Source organism: Talpa europaea, assembly GCF_964194135.1.
Source record: "Talpa europaea genome assembly, chromosome: 7".
NCBI lineage: Eukaryota > Metazoa > Chordata > Mammalia > Eulipotyphla > Talpidae > Talpa > Talpa europaea.
Window position 1 is genome coordinate 35711675 of NC_140074.1, and position 18196 is coordinate 35729870.

The window sequence follows — 18196 nt, forward strand, 5'->3', positions numbered from 1 at the left end:
TGAGATTTTCAGAGCAGGGCCAATGTGGGTGCTAAGTCTCTTGCCTTCTAGTATCTCCTATTTGTTGTCAATTATTGTTTCCTATGTTAAACCACAGGCTGCCTGAAACAATGACCCAAAACATTACACAATCCAGTATAAACTGAACAACACTGTTTATCACATTGTTCTTTTAAACTAAGAGCGAAGGGCAGGACAAAGTCAGGAAGGTGAGACACAGGGAAAAACAATAATTCACACCGTGAAAAGAGTAACTTGGTCGCATGAAAAATCAATACAAAATAATTTTACCCCAAATTTGATAAGAAAGAAACTAAGAGGAGCATAAAAAAAAAAGTCCAGAATTAATCGACATAATAAAATGTTACCACCTATGTGATCAGAAGAAATTGGGAAGGGGAAATGTTACCTTCCAGAATTTATAGGGGAGGTTAGCAGGAATCATTCTATCACAGTATGACATTAAAAATGTGACAATGTTTCACCTAAAGATATTTTTTTCCCCCTCTCCATGACTAACATTCTATAAAAATTCAGGAAAAATAGAATCTAAATGATGAAACAATGTAACATATTTTGGTAACCATCTCTAGTTGAGAAAATAGAATAAAGAAATTGCCTGATGGAGAATACGCTTTTGAGTAAAAGGTGACAGCGCTAATGCAGAATGTGCTCTTTGTGAAATTTGGTTGGATTTGCTCATTCAAAAGTAGTCAAAAAGTGGCAGTTTTTCTTCACTAGTCTTCATGGGCCATTATCTCCCCTGTTTCACCTTGCCTCAGAGAGAAGCAATCACCTCTCTCCTTTCAAAAATCTTGAAATTATAAGTTGCCAATTTTATATAAATTTTCTCTTTAAATTCCCTCTCCCCTTTAAATATTATACACTTGCCTTTGAAGACTTACTATACAATGGACTAAAAACAAACAATGTTATCATTAGGGCCATAAGGTACACCATTCAGTATTTAGTGAAGGAAATGGTTTTGCTTCTCAACCAGTATCTCAAAATAACCTAATAGGTTGCTAGGTAGTTAAAGCTGGCTGTCTTCCAGTCAATACCACACCTTTCTGTACCTGTGTGTTTATAAATGGCTTCCTACAATGTGGTTTTTAAAGATTCATGCTATTTCAGAGTCCTAATTCTTTTCAGATCATTATATAGAATAAGACTGCATTATGCCAGTCCTACACTATTCGAAAATATATTTTAAATAACTCATTCTCCAGCCTACAATGCACATTACTATTTTAGAGAAAAATATTATATGCTCATTCTGATTTCATTACTGCAGACCTCTGCATTTCAAAGTAATTATAACTTACTGAAATTATATAAAAATTAAGATCTATTTAGAATCGTTGACTTTTGAATGCATGAGTCCATCTCTAGATGAACAAAACTTACTAAGTATCCAGTCATGTGCTAAATATCATGCCAGTTGTTGGAGATTCCAAGAAAAGTTGTCATTCTTAAGCTAAAGAAGGGAACCAAGCAATGTTGAAAAATTTTAAGCATTAATGAAAGTGTAATTGCTCTCAATTATAATTTGTACATTTAAAGTGTTTTGTTTTAAAACAACTATGAACAAGAGACACACTTTGGGGGTTCGGGGAAAGGAGGGATTGGGGTCAAAATCAGGGGGTTGCAATTGTATGGGGAATATAAAAATAAAAAAAAAATCAAAAAATAAGAATGCTCTTATTGAATTAAAAAGCATGAAAATGAAAAAAAAAATCCTGGATAATGGAAAAAAAAATAAAGTGTTTTGTTTTAGCATTTTCCTAGAGTCCCACTATGAGTGCTACCTCAAAGCTAAGAGCAGACAGAGCAAACACCTGGCTTTGAGAATCACTGAATATGTCACCGACACTTACCAAGTATTACAAATGAGATCCACAGTAGTTCTGTGAACACACCTGGCTCTTTAGAATTTAAAAGATAATCCCAGAAGTGTTGTTTTAATCCATTCTGAATACAGAATGGGTCAAACTTTTTCTTCCCACTGGTTCCTAAAAAGTCTTGGTGATGATCCCAAAGACTGATTTTCTGACATGGTCAAGATTTGATGAGTCGTCTGCAACACTTGCCTGCCTGCCATCAAAATTCAGATCAGAGTTTGTGTTATTCAAAAACTCTTCAAATATTAGTGATCATGCTGCCATGACTTATTTACATTAAAAATTTGTCTTCATTATTGATTTTAATAATTTAATAAAATTTTAACTAGTTTATTATATTTATATTTAAAAAAACAATGAAACTGAATACAGTGCTTTAAATCCTCGCTGTCAAAAATCTTCCCTCAGGTGGATGAATATAAAATCATGAGTGTAGAAAATAACTCACACACATTTAATTACAAAGGAGTATAAGAGCAAAACATTAACTAAAGGCTTGAGTAAGCATATCTACTAAAGAGTGTTAAATAGTGTAGGTAACCCTCGCCCCGGCATCTTGACATCTCCAAAGAATATGAAACAGATTACATTGTTTTCAAAAGACTTTGAGGTGTCTTTCCTATGTCTTGGACAGAAAGTAACATACCATTTATTGTTTTGGCCACTATTGTGGGTTAAACTGTTTTGTACATAGATATATCAAAGCCCTAGCCCCTAGTACTCATGAATGTGCCCTTATGTAGAAATAGGTTCTATTTTTTTAACTTCAGAGGAAATTTAATTAAGATGAGGTCATGCTAGATTAGTGTAGGCCCTAATCCAATGACAGTGTCCTTTTAAGCACAGAGAAATGTGGACGCAGAGACAGACACACAGGGAAAATGTCATATGGAGACCAAGACAGAGGATCTACAAGGATTGCTAGTAATCACCAGATGCTAGGAAGAGGCTAGGAAGGATTCTCCTTTAAAGACTTTAAAAAGAACACCGCACTATCAACTCCTCGATTTCAGACTTCTAACATCCAGAACTGTGAAAGAATAATTATCTCTTATGTTAAGCCACTCAGTTTATGTAATTTGTCACAGCAGCCCTAGGAGACAAATGCAGCCACCACCAGCAATAACAGGTGATTCCAATGCCAGAAAAAAGCCTCCTTACAGTTACTGCATGAGCTCACAACTCAGGGATGCAGGTGGCTCATCTTACCTTGACATCTATTCTGTCTTTGGGAGGCAGACCTGGACTCTCTGGTCTTTCCACTTACTGGACGTGTAAACTTAGGAAAACAAAGTAAGTTCTTGGAACTTTAACTTCCCCATCTATAAAGCTGGGGTGATGTAATTTACCTTATAAGATCATGATAAAGATTCCACACAAAGTACATAAAGCACTTTGCACAATTCTTTGAGACATGCTGGCTAGTAAAATTACTAGGAATTTGGCAATAAAGTCACCAATACAAATCACAAAGTTGTATTGATGGGAGCTGGGGAGAAACTTCTTCAGGGAAACGAAACCTGTTGTATTCAATCTCCCTCTGATTGTGTTCTTTGGAATTCATAGCTATATTAACCAACAGAAGAGAAGAAAAGAGTATGAATGATTGCAGCCAAAATCAGATACTCAGCAGACACAAACCTTGGCTGTGCTGATCCATGGGACTCTGAGGGGGGCCCATGCCTGGGTGAGGGGGTCGCATACCGGTGCCCTTCATGGATCCACAGTGGATGTCTTCTACAATCCCCTTGTCATGCATCCCGTCAATGGGCTGAAACATTTAAAGGACATCAGTCAGACCTCTTTAAAATACATTATGTCTTAGAGTTTTCAGACCTGTCCCTAAAGTCTTCAAAAGTGTGGAAATGAGTAATCATCTATTATCCATACCATGTCTATATATGCTATACCTGTATTAAATACAGTATTATTATATGATACATATATTTATAGGTAAGGAAAAGAAAAAAAAAAGACTACCCCAATAGAATCAACAAAACTCTGTAAGTCAAAATTAAAGCCTTAAACAGTTGAGATTTCTGTTTGTAAAGCCTGCAAAGAAAAATGATGTCCTGCTCACAGGTGGAGAAATATAAGCTATTTTTACATACCCTTTGAAGTCAATCTTGAAACCTGTTGTGTGTTGAAGTCTATCCAAAGTCTAAAGGATGACTGTCTAAAATATCTCTGATGATCTATTCTTTGGTAATATTTTTTTCTATATAGAGAGGATGGAACTATGGAAAGTTTCAAAAGTTGACACCAGAAAGTTCTATGACAGTTGAGAAAAGAGGAACGGACAGGGTACAGCAGTGACTAGGGGGTGAATACTGAAAGGGAAGGAAGGTGAAATAGATGATGTTGTACCACAGAAGGAAGAAGACTGAAAAAGGTTAAATTCACAGTTTGGATAAAAATAAGGAACACAGGACTGAAACCCAACTCGAGGCCTAGTACATAACAGAAATACAATAAATAGCTATTGAATTGACATTAATCCAATCCAGGATCGGGCAACAGAGCATGTGTTCGAAAAAGGAAAAGTCTATTCCTCCCCAAACTAGAATAGTAATTTTCACAACAGCCTGAAAGGAATATTTCCAGGAGTTTATAAAAACCAAATGACTTCCAGCAAGAAAGTATGAGTGTTTGCAGTTTTGGAGAAAGGAAAGTTAATTTCTGCAGAGTCAAAAGCATGCACTTGAAAAGAGGCAAAATTTACCATAAAGAGGATGTTCAGAAGAAAAATGGGAAGAATTTGGTATAAAGAGTGTCTCTGAGTCTGTTAAATAGTAATAACAGAGAGGAAATCAAAGCATCACAGCAGATGGATTTAGGCCACTTGTTTACTTATTTCCAGTAATGTTGAAAAGCAAAAAGCTGAAGCTCAGGGGGAGAAGGAGGAGAAAGACAAGGAATAAAGCTGGCTGTAAAAAGTATCTAAGGAAGTGAAGGCATCTGGTCAGCAGGTGTGAACTCAAGGCACTTACCCAGGTCCTCACACAGGGATGTACATCAGGGGCTGGGGTTTCAGAAAAAGCAGGATGGCAAAGAAGGAGAACAGAAGAAAACAAAGAAGAACATCGATGGGGATAGGGAATATGAGAAAATGTGACAGTGATGCTAGTAACAAAACAGAAGGGATAATTATCACTGAAAAGAAACCAGAGCAAAAACATACCACTGACCCAACACTCACGGGCCATACTGAACTTGTAAATACTTAAATAATAAAAGTTTAGCTAAATATTCCCTCCCATTTTTATCTTTCATTTTGAAGGTGAGATATTCTCAAACCATTTGGAAATTATTTCACCCACTTGGCCTACGGTTCATAAGTGACAGATCAGATCTATCACATAGTTTCCAAATTAACTTAATATAAACACAAGACCATTTAATCACTTCAACATGTCTATCTAGGCAGTATCTCTTCTAAAAAGTATATGGAAAACAAGCAACTTTATTTCCTTAGATGCCTGGCAAGTTCAACATTGTGTTTAAAAAAGTGAAAAAAGAGGGTAGAAAGTCAGGGAATATGATAGCAGTACCCACAGTATATTGCTAAGTGAATAGAAGATAGAGAGTAACTGATAGTGACAATATGACTGTATTATGGTAAAAGACACAAATTTTCAGATGCCACCTGCACATGCAAACCGATGCTCACAAGGTATTTTTACTGAACATGGGGGAAAGCAAGTTGTGCAAAGCACATATCATAAGCTGTCCCTGAGGTGAAGCCAGGATTAACCCTTTCATTTATTTAACTCAACATGGTTTTGCTTTTTAAAATATGCATCTATTGCTTTCCTGATTTCAACAGCATCAGATAATGAGTTTTCAAAAACTCAAAAACCATTTAGTATTTAGTGAAGGAAATGGTTCTGAAATGCCAGCTACTGGCTAAAGGGGCTAAAATAAAGGGGCATAATAATAATTGCTTTATTATTATGCACATTATGAATACTTGGCAATTACTGAGCACCCTGTTGGTTGCAGTCAATATGCAAGGCACAGAGCAGACTATCTCTGGTTCTCCCCAGAAACAGCCTGAGCGCAGGTGATGGATTGGGAAGGCACAGGGGCACTGAAGGGAGAGGGACAGGCGACATAAGAAGGAAAGGCAGCAGTAAGGGGAATACTGTTAAGTCAGCTGCTGCAGTGGTATCCACTAATATAAGGTAAATAATCTGTCTCTACATTATCTCAGGAAAGGGGTGGAGAAGCTGAAATTTACACTCTTAGGATCATCAGTCACAGCTTATGCTATGGGTTATGACTAAAGCTCTGGGATCATTAGTCCCAAAGCCCTCTGGCACACAAGGATATTTATGCCAATAACAGGTCAGGCTGGAATACACCTGCCCTTAGAATCAATGCTCCCCAAATACAGCCAGGAGCTTGCCAGGCCTCCAGTGTGGAGTAAAGGGGCCACATGACTTTTGTAAAGCATGTTTCAGACTTAACCAGTGCATCTCACTTCATTTTTTCATAAAGTGTAACTGTTTACAAATACCCCTACTAATGTCAGGAGAAAAATAAGTTGAAGTTGTTGACTTATCTGAGGATAGCTGTGATTCCATTTTTCTTTTGTCTGATTTTCTGGTATTTATGTCTGATGAAACTCTTTTTTGGCTGGGCTGGTCTGCCTCAAACCTTCTCCCAATGGAGAAGGTACAGAAATGTAATACTCATTCCCTTTTATAAAAAGGGAAGGTTTTACTTTAAAAGTGATACAATGAGAAGAAAGATTTGCTTTTTCTTACGTTCATATTTGTTTTAAACCAATATGACTGTGTCTACTTCTTTTCAAAGGCATCCCCACCACACAGCCTTATCTGCCTGTGATCATGTCCAAAAAGAATGTCAAATCTCTGCTAGTCTCATCAAACAAAACCTTCAATAATATGCAATGGCCTCATGCATTTTCTCTGGCGATAGCTGTAAGTAGAGAGCAAAAGTGCAGAGTACACAGATGTTCTTATTTATTTTCTCACAAGACTAGTCTCCCTTCCTTGCATCTCCTCAGAAGTCTTAATGACCAAATCATATGAATGTGATCATCCTGACAACAATCCAACTCTCTTAAATCAAGGACTATTATAACTTTAGTCCAGAAACAAACTACTAGACTTGAGCTCTACAAAATCAGAGCCCTCTTCCAAACCAGAATAAATCCACTTCATAGAGAGATAGCAAAATACACTTTAGGATTTCCCTGGAAAGTATCTTATTTCAATAAGCCTTCCTCAAAAAAAATCCATTAGTGGGTATCCCTGGTGGCGCTAGGGGTTAAGACGCAACCTATGAAGCAGCCCGCAGCCTCTGCAGCATAAGATCAATCCCCGACCGGCCAGAGAGCTACCCACATGGCACAGCAGACCTCTCCTGACTCGCCCACTGCTCCCCTCAGCAGTGTACTTCGGTCGATCTGCCTGTTCTGTTCCCCACTGTGTCTGGTGAATCCTCTCATCTACCACACCTCTGGCCTGTACCCCTTGTATGCATAAATAAATCTTTAAAAAAAAATCCAGTAGCAAAGGACTCATTTTCCTTTTGCTCTTTAGGATCTTTAATAAGTAACATTTTTAAGGAAGCATAAGCTTCAATGTTCATTTGTGTGTGATTTAAGTATCTTATCATCTACAGCCAGGAAGAAAAAAAAATAAATGATTTACTATATACTTATTCACCAAGCCAATATACCTATAACCCACAACTCATAGACTCTAATTCAGAAATGCCTATTCTAGCTAGCAATTTTTTTTAACTCAAGATCTGACCCTCCTGACTGGCACAACATCTACAACAGCACGAGAGCCTGAGGACATGTCTTTTTAATAACATACAGGTTAAGACAAAGACCTAACTTGATTCCCTTGTTAACAATAATACAAAAGAGACAGGGGTTTATCAGGAATATTAGTCATCCACCACTCAGGAGGAGAGAAAAATTTCTTACCTTATGCATTTGATGCATGCCTTCCTGTGGGAATTCAGCAGATCCCATTGTTGGCATAGGGTGGGAGACGCTTGGAGGTCCGGGACTTGGTCCCATCATGCTGTGGACAGAACCTGGAGATGGGCCTGGCCCTGGGCTAGGTCCCAGAATTGGTCCAGGTGAGGGTCCTGGCCCCGGCGAAGGCCCTGGGTGGGGCATCGCACCCGGGTCTGTGGGAGTGGACATCTACTCCTCCTATCTCTGCCAGTCAGTGGAGGGGTACTAAGCTGGAAAGAAGAAAAGAGAAAGAAATGTTTTAAACATGACGCTAAGATCAGAATAAAACAGTTGTTAGTATTTGATGGTGCCATTTCTGTAACAAGCATCAAATAGAACTGCCCTGTCTTGCCCAGATGTTTGAGTGAGTATGATATATATCCATCTGCCCTAGACTTTATGAAGACCACTTGTTTAAAAGAAAAAAAATCTAAATGATTTCCCCTAAAAGATATAAATCATCTAAGATACAAAAAAACAAAAAAACAAAAAAACTCACTGGAGAAACTAAATTTAACATGTAAGCACAATTCTAAACAAGTTTGAAATTTATTACTGAAATCAACAGACGCTCTCCATTCCTTACTGGCTTGGGAACCTTATAAATGATTAACCCCCTACCCCAAATTCATTAAAATATAATATCACTTTTAAAAGTATCCAACCAAGACTCATCAAAGCTTCACAGAAAATTCTAAGCAATAAAAAGAGGGGGAAAAGTACAATTTCATAAATTAGAATCAAAGAGCAGTTCCAATCATGGAAAAGGCAGAGGTTATGAGATTGAGACAGATAGAGTTTTAAGAATCCACATACAGATATGCCTCTACGATATTAGGGTTCATGTTTCATGTTTCGGACCACCAAAATAAAATGAAAATCAAAACAGTGAGTGACATGAACTTTTTGTTTTTCCAGCGCATATAAGTTACATTTACACTATAGTCTAGTCTATTCAGTGTGCAATAGCACTGTCTAAAAAAAAAAAAAATGCACACGGCCTACGTAAAAAATTGTGATGGCTGAAAATGCTAACCATTATCTGAGCTTTTGAAAAAATGGAGCCAAAAGACTTGCATGACGAGAGTGAGGTACGCATGCACCAAGTTACTAGCAAAACTAAACAGTGTTCCTTTTTCTGAGATTGAAAACAATAGTTATCAAAATCACAACTCTGTGCATGGCACAATGGTCACTTGTATTTAGAATTATGTTTCTCATCACTTCCACTGTACCAGAAGTGATCAGAAGGGATAGTCTGAGATGTGTTCCTTCTAACAGCTAATAAAGTTCAAACCACCTGAACAGTGTGGCCAGGAGTCCTTGTAGGCCTCTCTCTAGTTCAAGATTCTCACCCCATAAGTGATTCATGACTATTGGCTATGGCCCATCTTAGACAATGTGGAAATAATATGGTTCTCATATTTCCACAAAGCAATATTCCATCACCCATTCTCCATGACTTCTGGGATCCCTAATGGGGAACTGCCTCATGTGGGCAGGGACAACTGTTCCTTGGATATGAGCCAAAATGAGTAAATAAGATATTTTCCAAATTCTGTCAGAATTCAAAGATCCCAGAGCAAGACAGCTGAATACCCATGGTGAGAGTAATTGTTACATACTTAGTCACCGGAGGCACACACCTGTAACACACAGAAACTTTTTCTGCTGTCAACCTCATAAAATACGCAATGAAATATCGTAAGTGATGTGCTTCCTCAAGGCTTAATGGCAGGGATGGAATTAAATAAAACTTCAGGGCCAAACACCTAAAGGAGGACCCTTTCATAGTAAAATGAGAGGTTAAAAGGGAAATACAAAAACCACATTAGTTCCTCTCTTAGTTACCCGCAGCCACCTCTTGCTGAATCTCCAGAAGATGAGGGCCATAAGGGTAGGGTCTCATTCTTCACTCCTGTAGCCCAGCACCTCTAAGCAGCATGTAACCAGCGTGCTCCAAAAAGATCTCACTAAACTGTGAACAAGACTTCATGGACAACTATTTCAGAGAACCGATTATTTTATGAATAAAACTTCAGAATAATCCAGTGTTTAGGTGTGTTCACATAAAGAAATCTTAAAAGTGTAGCCAAGAATTTAGGCCATCCTATCAATGGGCTAATACAGAAAGAGATGAGGGGCTACTTTGGAGGGATCTCTCAAACTGTTTTGCTCATACAAGATGGGACTGAGGGAATCCAGTTCAAGTAGTTTCTAAAACAGAGAAGCTTGGTGGGTGAATTATAGCCTTGAATTCACTAGAGAGCCAAATGTTATTATTTATTCTTTGTGATTAACAAAGCAGGCGGAAGTAAATTTTTTTCTTTGTGTTCCACCCCCTCACACACACACACATGTTCAGTCAGCATTTTAAATTTAGGAAGCTGACGTCAATTCAGGGGTACTACAAGTTATAATGTTCTTTCATGTATATTAGCAAACTAATATACTCCTTTATTTCTTAGTGAATAAAAGGAAATTGCTTACTTCCTGTTATGGTTTACCTTGAAATTGGCTTCAGTAAGCTATTACTGTAATATACCACAAGTTTGAACAATGAAGATACAAATACTTAGTCTGGTAATTGCACTTATTTTCATATTTTAATATCTATTATCCCATAATACTACTTTCTGCATATAGGACCTGAGAAGCTCCTAGAATATTGTCATTACTTGAAATCAGTTCCATAAAAATGGTCCTCATTTTTCAGTCGAGGAAACTACTGAAAACTTCTTCAAGGGAAAAACACAAGAAGGGAAATGGAAAACTATAGGAACATGTGAAGGCAACTTTTTAATAAGAGAAGCTTCTGGTGCACAGACTCAGACTCGGTGAGTATGCTCACTATAGGCAGCACAGATTAACAAATGATAACCTAGCTCAGAGAACCAGCACAGCCTAACAAATGGGAAACTAGCCGCACGCCCCACAGCTAATGAATGGCAGGAATGGGGACTATCATATGACTTGAATGTGATACTTGCTGGCTTCTGAGTGGAAGTCTAGAGATCTGGGTTCGTCCAGGGGCACCACCAACTCTTTGGACAAAGGGCTTTTCCACCAGGTTCTCTCGGCTTCCTCCGGGCTTGGAGTAGGTGCATCTCAAGGCCCTTCCATCTCTCCATCCGTGACTCGGACTATCTCACAGACTTCCTCCAATCCCACGTGTGGTCCTGAACCTCCACGGCAGAAACTGGGCCGTACCCAGGCACACGCCTCGCTTCCACCACCCAAGCAGGGCGGCGAGGAAGACCTCTCAGAGATGGGGCCTCAGTCCCAGCCTTTTATTCCTGCCTCACTTCTACTGGCAACCTTGTTGCACAATTCATGTATATCACTAAACTTTCCCACAGTGCAAAGCAACTTGGGGATATAAATTACAAACAAGCTCAAGTCGCCAGCACCGGTTCTCGTTATTACTGTGTTACTAGGGGCAAGGTTTAAAGTGGAGTCATGGCCAACTCAGCTTCTTCTTACCAATCCTGCAGGATCCCTAGGAATCTTCTTTCTTCTTCCTCAAAGCTCTAATGAAATGACATGGATGGGGTGGTGGTGGGAGGCACAGTAGGATGAGGGGGATGAGAGGGCTCGATAACCAGATGAGGGGTTGTTAGGTCTGTTCACAAGATAACATTTAAAACCTATTTTTATTTTGTCTTGGGGGAAGGGAGGGGAAAGGAAGAGAGTTTTATATTGTTAAAGGAAAGAATGACCTGTTCCACAATTATGCGGCTAATAGAATGAAGAAAATGTGTCTGCATGTGGGGGGGTAAGGGTGGGAGTAATAGACCCTGAAGAGTCCCCGGATTTTGTATTGCTACTCCCCTATCCTCCCTCAAAAGGCTTTCCCATACCTTGGACCAGCACTCCCTGAGGGCCAGGCCACTGCGTTCTTAGCCACCAGTTTTCCAGCAGTACACCCTGTCTGCATTTTTTTTTTTCATACTGATGTTCCCACCTTTACAACTAGAGAGTGTCTTTTAAAAAATAAAAGTCCCCAGAGCTTCCCACAACTCCAGCTACCAAAGACATCTTTCCTACACCCTCAACAAGACATCGCCTATCTCCTGAGCTGAAACTCAGAGGGCCCAATTGCACATTAAAGTTCAACTTCCTGGTGACAGGGTCGCCAGCCCAACCATGACAATTATGACAAAATGGATACTTTCCTGTCTTACTACTATCCACTGAAATACCAAAGACCCAGACAGTGCCATGTAAAACACACTGAAATGTGCTTTATAACCTTAGTGACTTGAATGGAAGGGACCATCTGTCACATCCCCATTTGAAAGAAGGGGGCAGCGTGGCAGGAAGGGACCACTTAGCTTGCCCAAAATCACAGCTGCAAAAAAACCCTTTTCTTTACTCCCAGCACAACACAGAGTCCACAGAAAGCAACCTATTGGGTGGGAGAGACTTCACAAGCAGAAGCAACAACATACAGGAGTGGAAAGCGGGGGACACAGAGATGAAGCTGAGACACTGGGGGAGATATTTTACAAAGATTAGGATTTGGCTGTGATCGTACTTAATTTCTGAAGGCACAGGCAAGTAAAGAGGTGGTCTGGAGAGAAGGAGGTGGAGACACTGTCACCAAAGGAAGAGATGAGTGATGTTTACTTATCTCTTCCCAACTGTGCCAAATATCCTCCAGTGACCACCAAATGACCACAGGGTTCTGCAGGTCTGATAGGGACACAGGACTTACCCTAGCTGCAAAAGTAAGATGCACTTTTAGCACCAAAAAATAAAATAAAATAAAATAAAATAAAATAAAATAAAATAAAATAAAATAAAATAAAATAAAATAATGGAAGCTCCTACAACACAGTAGGGGGAAAGTTACAGTGTGCGATGTGTTTCACCTGGAGGGGAGAGCAGGGAACTAAGGGAGACTTAATGAAGAAGGTGGCCTGTCATCTTAGCTGAAGTACAATAAAGAAAGGCGTGCTCCCTAGAAAGTTTTGCTTGCTGGTCATGGAAAGAATGTGGGGAAGTTCAACCACCTTGACTAGACACCTCTTACAACTCTTCACCAAATATAACAAGGAAGCAGTGGGAAAATCTTGGATGTCCAGCAGATAATTTTATCATTGTAGCGTTTACAGAAAGACTTTGGGGTGCAGGTCAAAGGTGGATTGTTAGAAATAAAAATTGGGCTCAGTCCACGACCCTAAGAACAACGCAGTCTTTTAAAAGTTTTCAGCTGTTACCAGAGAACTGTAAGAATCAAGAAAAAGCTCAGATAAGGGTGCTTTTTATGTCTGTTTGCTGATTCAGAAAGTCCCACTTGACCTGAAGGACTTCTTGTTTTCCATGTAGCTTTCTCTACAAACGAACTGATAATTTTCCCACCAGAAGTAACATCTCCAGAACTGGAACAAACATAAGCACTGCTATGCTTCGTGCAGAGTGGAGAATGAGCAAGGAGAACAGCAGCGAAGATAAAGGAAATAAATCTACCAATGTTCTTTGTTTTTCCTCTGGAAGCCAAAGTTGCCCCCATAGGTGCTAAAATACAACCACAGCCCTTCTTCTTGGTCTGAGACAAGCAAATCTAAACAGTGCTCAATACGATCGGTGCCACAGATTTAAAAATGAAAATCAACCAAACAAAAAACTTCTCTGGGCTAAAGTTAACATTATATATTGCAGGACAAAAAACTCTAAAAGGCCATGAAAAAATGTTTCTTGCAGTTATTCACCATTTAAACTCAAATCTGTTTTAAAGAGCTGTGGGGTTAAATTTTTGTCTTGTGTGTTGGGCTTCGGCAACTATTTTTCATTCAGTCAAGGAAATAAATTAGGATGTAAGCAGCTGCCCTCACTTTAAATAAACTGCAGTGGGACTGTCCTCCCTGGAGTCAGGCCTGGTGAAGGCTCTGAGGCAGCTCCAAGCATGACAGAAGACAGCAATACTCCGCGGTGGCTAATTAGTGTCCTGTGAGCCCAGGCTCTGCCTCAATAGGAACGAGCCCTTCACATTATCACCCTGTGGGCACCATTAGTGGCCTTCTTCAAACAGTCCACCTGTGATGCAATTCGATGACCTCCTTGGTGAGGACAATGTTTCCACAAAGGAGAAGTTTTTTTAAGGGGTGTTTATTAGAAAACCCAAAATGCTAGAAAATCCTCTATCCTTTACAAAGTAGTAAGGGAGGCCTCCCATCCAGTAGTTGTTACAAAGATAATCATGGCTAACAATCACTTCTAAGATTCAGTTGGATCCAAACCAATCTTAGGCAATAAGTCAAAGCCAAACCAAACCAAACCAACCAAATCAGCAAAAGTTACTTTCAAAGACTGGCAAGAACTGCAATGTAGTATCTTGTGTGCACTTGCACATCCGCCTAGTCTGCCTCAATTCTGTTGGGCACCTGAGCATTTGGGATGCTAATAAGAATCAATGACAGTCACTTCCTTCTCTTGCCTGCTAAGATCATTTTATTCATGAGCGTCTGACATACACACTTTAAATACCTTTCTGACCAGGATGACACATGTGGCCAGCACTCCCACTTGGTCAGAACGTGCTGACTGAACCCAGGTGGGGTGAAGGAGGAGTTCAGCTTTGCCTGATTTGCCTTTCCTGGTAGCAACAAAAATCTAAGAATGAATCCTCCCCTTTTACTGAAATTCAAGTGGATAACAGCCATTTGTGAGGTTAAATGCCTTCTTTTTAGTTAGATCACCTTAGTTATTTTGACCTCTTTGAGTTTCAAGTTCCCAGCCTACAAAGTAAGCATAATATTAGCCAGCTACAACCTCAATTTGGACATAAATCATATCAAATATTAGGTATGAAAACACCTTATAAGCTATTATGAAGAACCTTCTAAGAGTTTTAATTCCCACTGAGAACTTGAATTCTGATAAATTTAAAATTTTTTTTGGTGATGAATTCCCCTGCTCAAAGTTTCAGAAAGACAAGCCCGGGTATGCATTACATACTCAAGTTAGTGCCCCAGAGTCATGCTTTAGCCTAGATGACACGTTTTTCTAACTACCCTCAACTTTATCTTCTAAAAATTCTCCCCCACTAGAACCTCTTGCTTGAGGTAATCAGGTCAAAACTAACACAATGACCTTCTAACAGATTCCTTAGGCTAGGCCCCTGGGATCTGACCCTGGGTGGTTAGCAACCCACCTACCTCCACCTCTGCTCTCCTGCTGCAAACCTAAACCCTCCGGGAGAGCTTACCTGGATTGCTCCCTGTAGCTCATGGCCTGTGCAGTTTACCACTTGCCATTCATATGTTTTAATGTTCATGTACATTCCTTAAAACACTTAAGTTCACAATTGCAAATTATTTTTAGGGAATTTGGGGCAATCCTTATTTTCAATAGCCTTTCAGTACATGTAGGAATACAGCACAACTGCAAAGCAGTGCAAAGAAGCTGTAAATATTTGCCAAGTTGAACCAAGCATAAGGGGAAGATGGAAGAGGGTTTTCCTCAAGGACATTCAATTCACAAGTTCAATGACTTACATCCCAGTGGGGTAAACACTGGCATACACAACATCAAATAGATCAAAGAAATATTATAGTCATCCTAATCAACAAAAACACAATCTAAATACAGACTGATAAAATTTTCCCTTGGATCACTGTTAAGCTATAGATAGAGCATCCTGATACTTTTTGGTCAGAGATTTTTTTATTCTAGCATTTAACTCCCAAATGCTAAGTTTAGTTAAAAGAAAAGGGAAGGGAGTTACAATTTTATTTAATGTTTTTTAAAACTTTAAAGTTATTTCAACTTCTATGGATTCCTTTCATCAATTTACTCCATATTTAAATCACATAAGTCTCTAAATCATTAGTGCTTGCATAAAAGCAAATGATATATGGGTATAAGACTGGTACTTAAGTTGATGCCTATACACCTAAAACCACAATAGAATATTGATATTTTAAAAGGTTTTATATACATAAGCATATAGACTGATTATAACTATATGTCCTGAAAGTCTTACGTATCCAACAGAACATCACAATTTATAGTAGGCTTCATAATAATGTATTATAAACATACATAATAATGTATTATAAATCCATAAGTCCAGAAAGCTAACACATATGTAAGAGTTCCAGCCAAAACTCCGTATTCCTTATCAAAAAGTATCGCTCCAATCATAATTAAAATTAAAATTAAATGTTGCTTATATGTGACATTCAAAAGACCCAGCTATTTAGCTCCTGGAAAGCTCTTTTTGCCTTTATTGTATGTTTTCCTAAAGTATAACTATTCAAATATCTTTGACAATCTCAATAACTTAAAAGTTCTCTCTAATACATCCTCAACAGTTTCCAGGAAAAGTGCTATATTAATATAGGGAAAAATAAAGTTGTGATAAACTTAAACTGTAGCAAAGCTGTAAACTTTTCCAAACCCGGATCCCAGGATCTCATTTAACTTGATGATAAATATCTTAGGCAAATAAATATGCTATCTTTCATGACTCTGACAGAACTAAGTTTTAGAGTCCTATATCCCCTGGTAAATATAAAGTCACAAATTTCTATGCAGAAAAAATAAACACCCCGGGCCTTCCTGAATACTCTACCAAATGACTTACCACCATCTGTATTTTCTATTTCCAACTACTTAGGGAATGATCCATGACTCTATTAACTGGCTAGAGAATAAAGTTCCATAACACGAACTGTTGCAAAGATGACAGAAAATTCAGCATCCTCTATTGGTCAAAAACAACCTACAGAAAACATTTAAGGAAAAGGACCAATTTAGAAGATAATTCTTTTATATAAAAATAGTGAAACAAAATAAATCAGAAAGCCCTCCACATAGTGTTTTTTTTTTTTTTCAAATAAGGGAAATTTTTTCATCTGTTCACAAGAAATACTGCAGGAGAGAAATATGATTCATTTATAGAATTTTCTAAGGCCACTGCTGTTAAGCAACAAGTTGTCCAAGTACTCTTAGAAGCATCTTGACTGGAAAGAGTAAGCATCAAAACTTTTGGTGGTTAAATCCGGTCCTACCAATGCTCCCTCAATGTTGTGCACTGGGTAACAGTCCTTAGAATTTTATTTGTGATAATTCAGTTGTTCTCATGGCAGCATGTCAAGATGTCATAAGTAGTGATTTACCATTTCTCTGGAGTATCGAAAAGCTGCTGACCTAGGAGAGTTTCACAAAGGCCTTGTTTACAACAGATTTCTAAAGGGGGAGGGGCACCACAAAAACACTGAAAGACACACCACTGTTCTAATGTATGAAGATTTCCTCTTTTATGCTCTTGCTGCATTACACCTCTCTAAAGTGAAATGTCAAAATATTACAGTAATATAAGGAGCATCACGATTACCTCCTAGAGAAGAATGGCATGCGCGTTTTTATACTGGTCTGTAGCATGATTTATCTTAAACTTAATGAAAAGAAGTTTAAAATAATTACCTGTCCAAGTGTTACTTTCTAGTTATACTATTTTAAACAGAGCTCAAGCATTAACAATACCATGCAAGCAGAGTCACTTCTTTTTGGTCAATTCCAAGCCTCAGGTGTTGGTCAAAGCACTTTTCAAGAAACTTGACAAGAAATGCTCAAAAACCACTTTAAAAAGGAACAAAAGAAAAGATCTAAGACTGCTTTGAACACACTCTTGTGGTGAATATTTTCTGTGAAACACCACAGTGCAGCTAGTCCCGAAGCGAAGCTGGGATGGAAGTGATGTCACTCCTATGAGAAAGGCTGCACTGAAGAAAAAGCAGTCCCTCCACTCTGACAGTTCTCCAAGGGTTCTGATACCCCCAAATCCTCATTTATTTAAAAAATGATCTTTACCAACATGACATCTCTCTTTAAGGCCTCCAACCCAGCAGATGGACCTCAGTCTACCAGTTGAGTATCTTTCTTCGGTTTACTTTAATCAATATTTTTTGAACCTAATAGGTATCTCCAAATCACCTTTTTCCAGTAGCGAACATTTGAGCTCTCAGGGAGTTAAAAACAACAACAAAAAACAAAATAAAATAAAAAAAAAAAACCAACTCCCTGAGAATAAAAGGGCAATTAGATTCCTAAAAGAGAAAGTGTGTCTCCATTTGCATAACAATGAGCCAACTAGGATTCAAGCCTGCCACACCTCTAAACACCTCACCAGGGTGCTAGAAGTAGGCTGGAAACCAACCAAGTCCAGTACTAGCAAACAAGCCTGGGGTAGTGGTCCCCCAAGTAACTGGTGGAAATGATTACTGAAAGTATTTGAATGTGCATATGTGAGTATATATATATACACACACACACACACACACATGCA

The 18196-nt window shown here is 38.7% G+C and overlaps 1 protein-coding gene across 4 annotated transcripts in view; it reads right to left on the reverse strand.

The window, feature by feature from the left end:
- SMARCA2 (SWI/SNF related BAF chromatin remodeling complex subunit ATPase 2) overlaps positions 1–8091 on the reverse strand; it is a gene marked incomplete at both ends in the record, with an annotated part of 161983 nt that extends 153892 nt beyond the window's left edge. For all 4 annotated transcript variants that reach the window (XM_084239029.1, XM_084239028.1, XM_084239027.1 and 1 more), the window contains 2 exons: positions 3543–3672; positions 7867–8091. In XM_084239029.1, the coding sequence (XP_084095155.1) occupies positions 3543–3672; positions 7867–8091 (355 nt within the window). The remainder of the gene's footprint in view (positions 1–3542; positions 3673–7866) is intronic.
- Positions 8092–18196: the final 10105 nt, after the last annotated feature.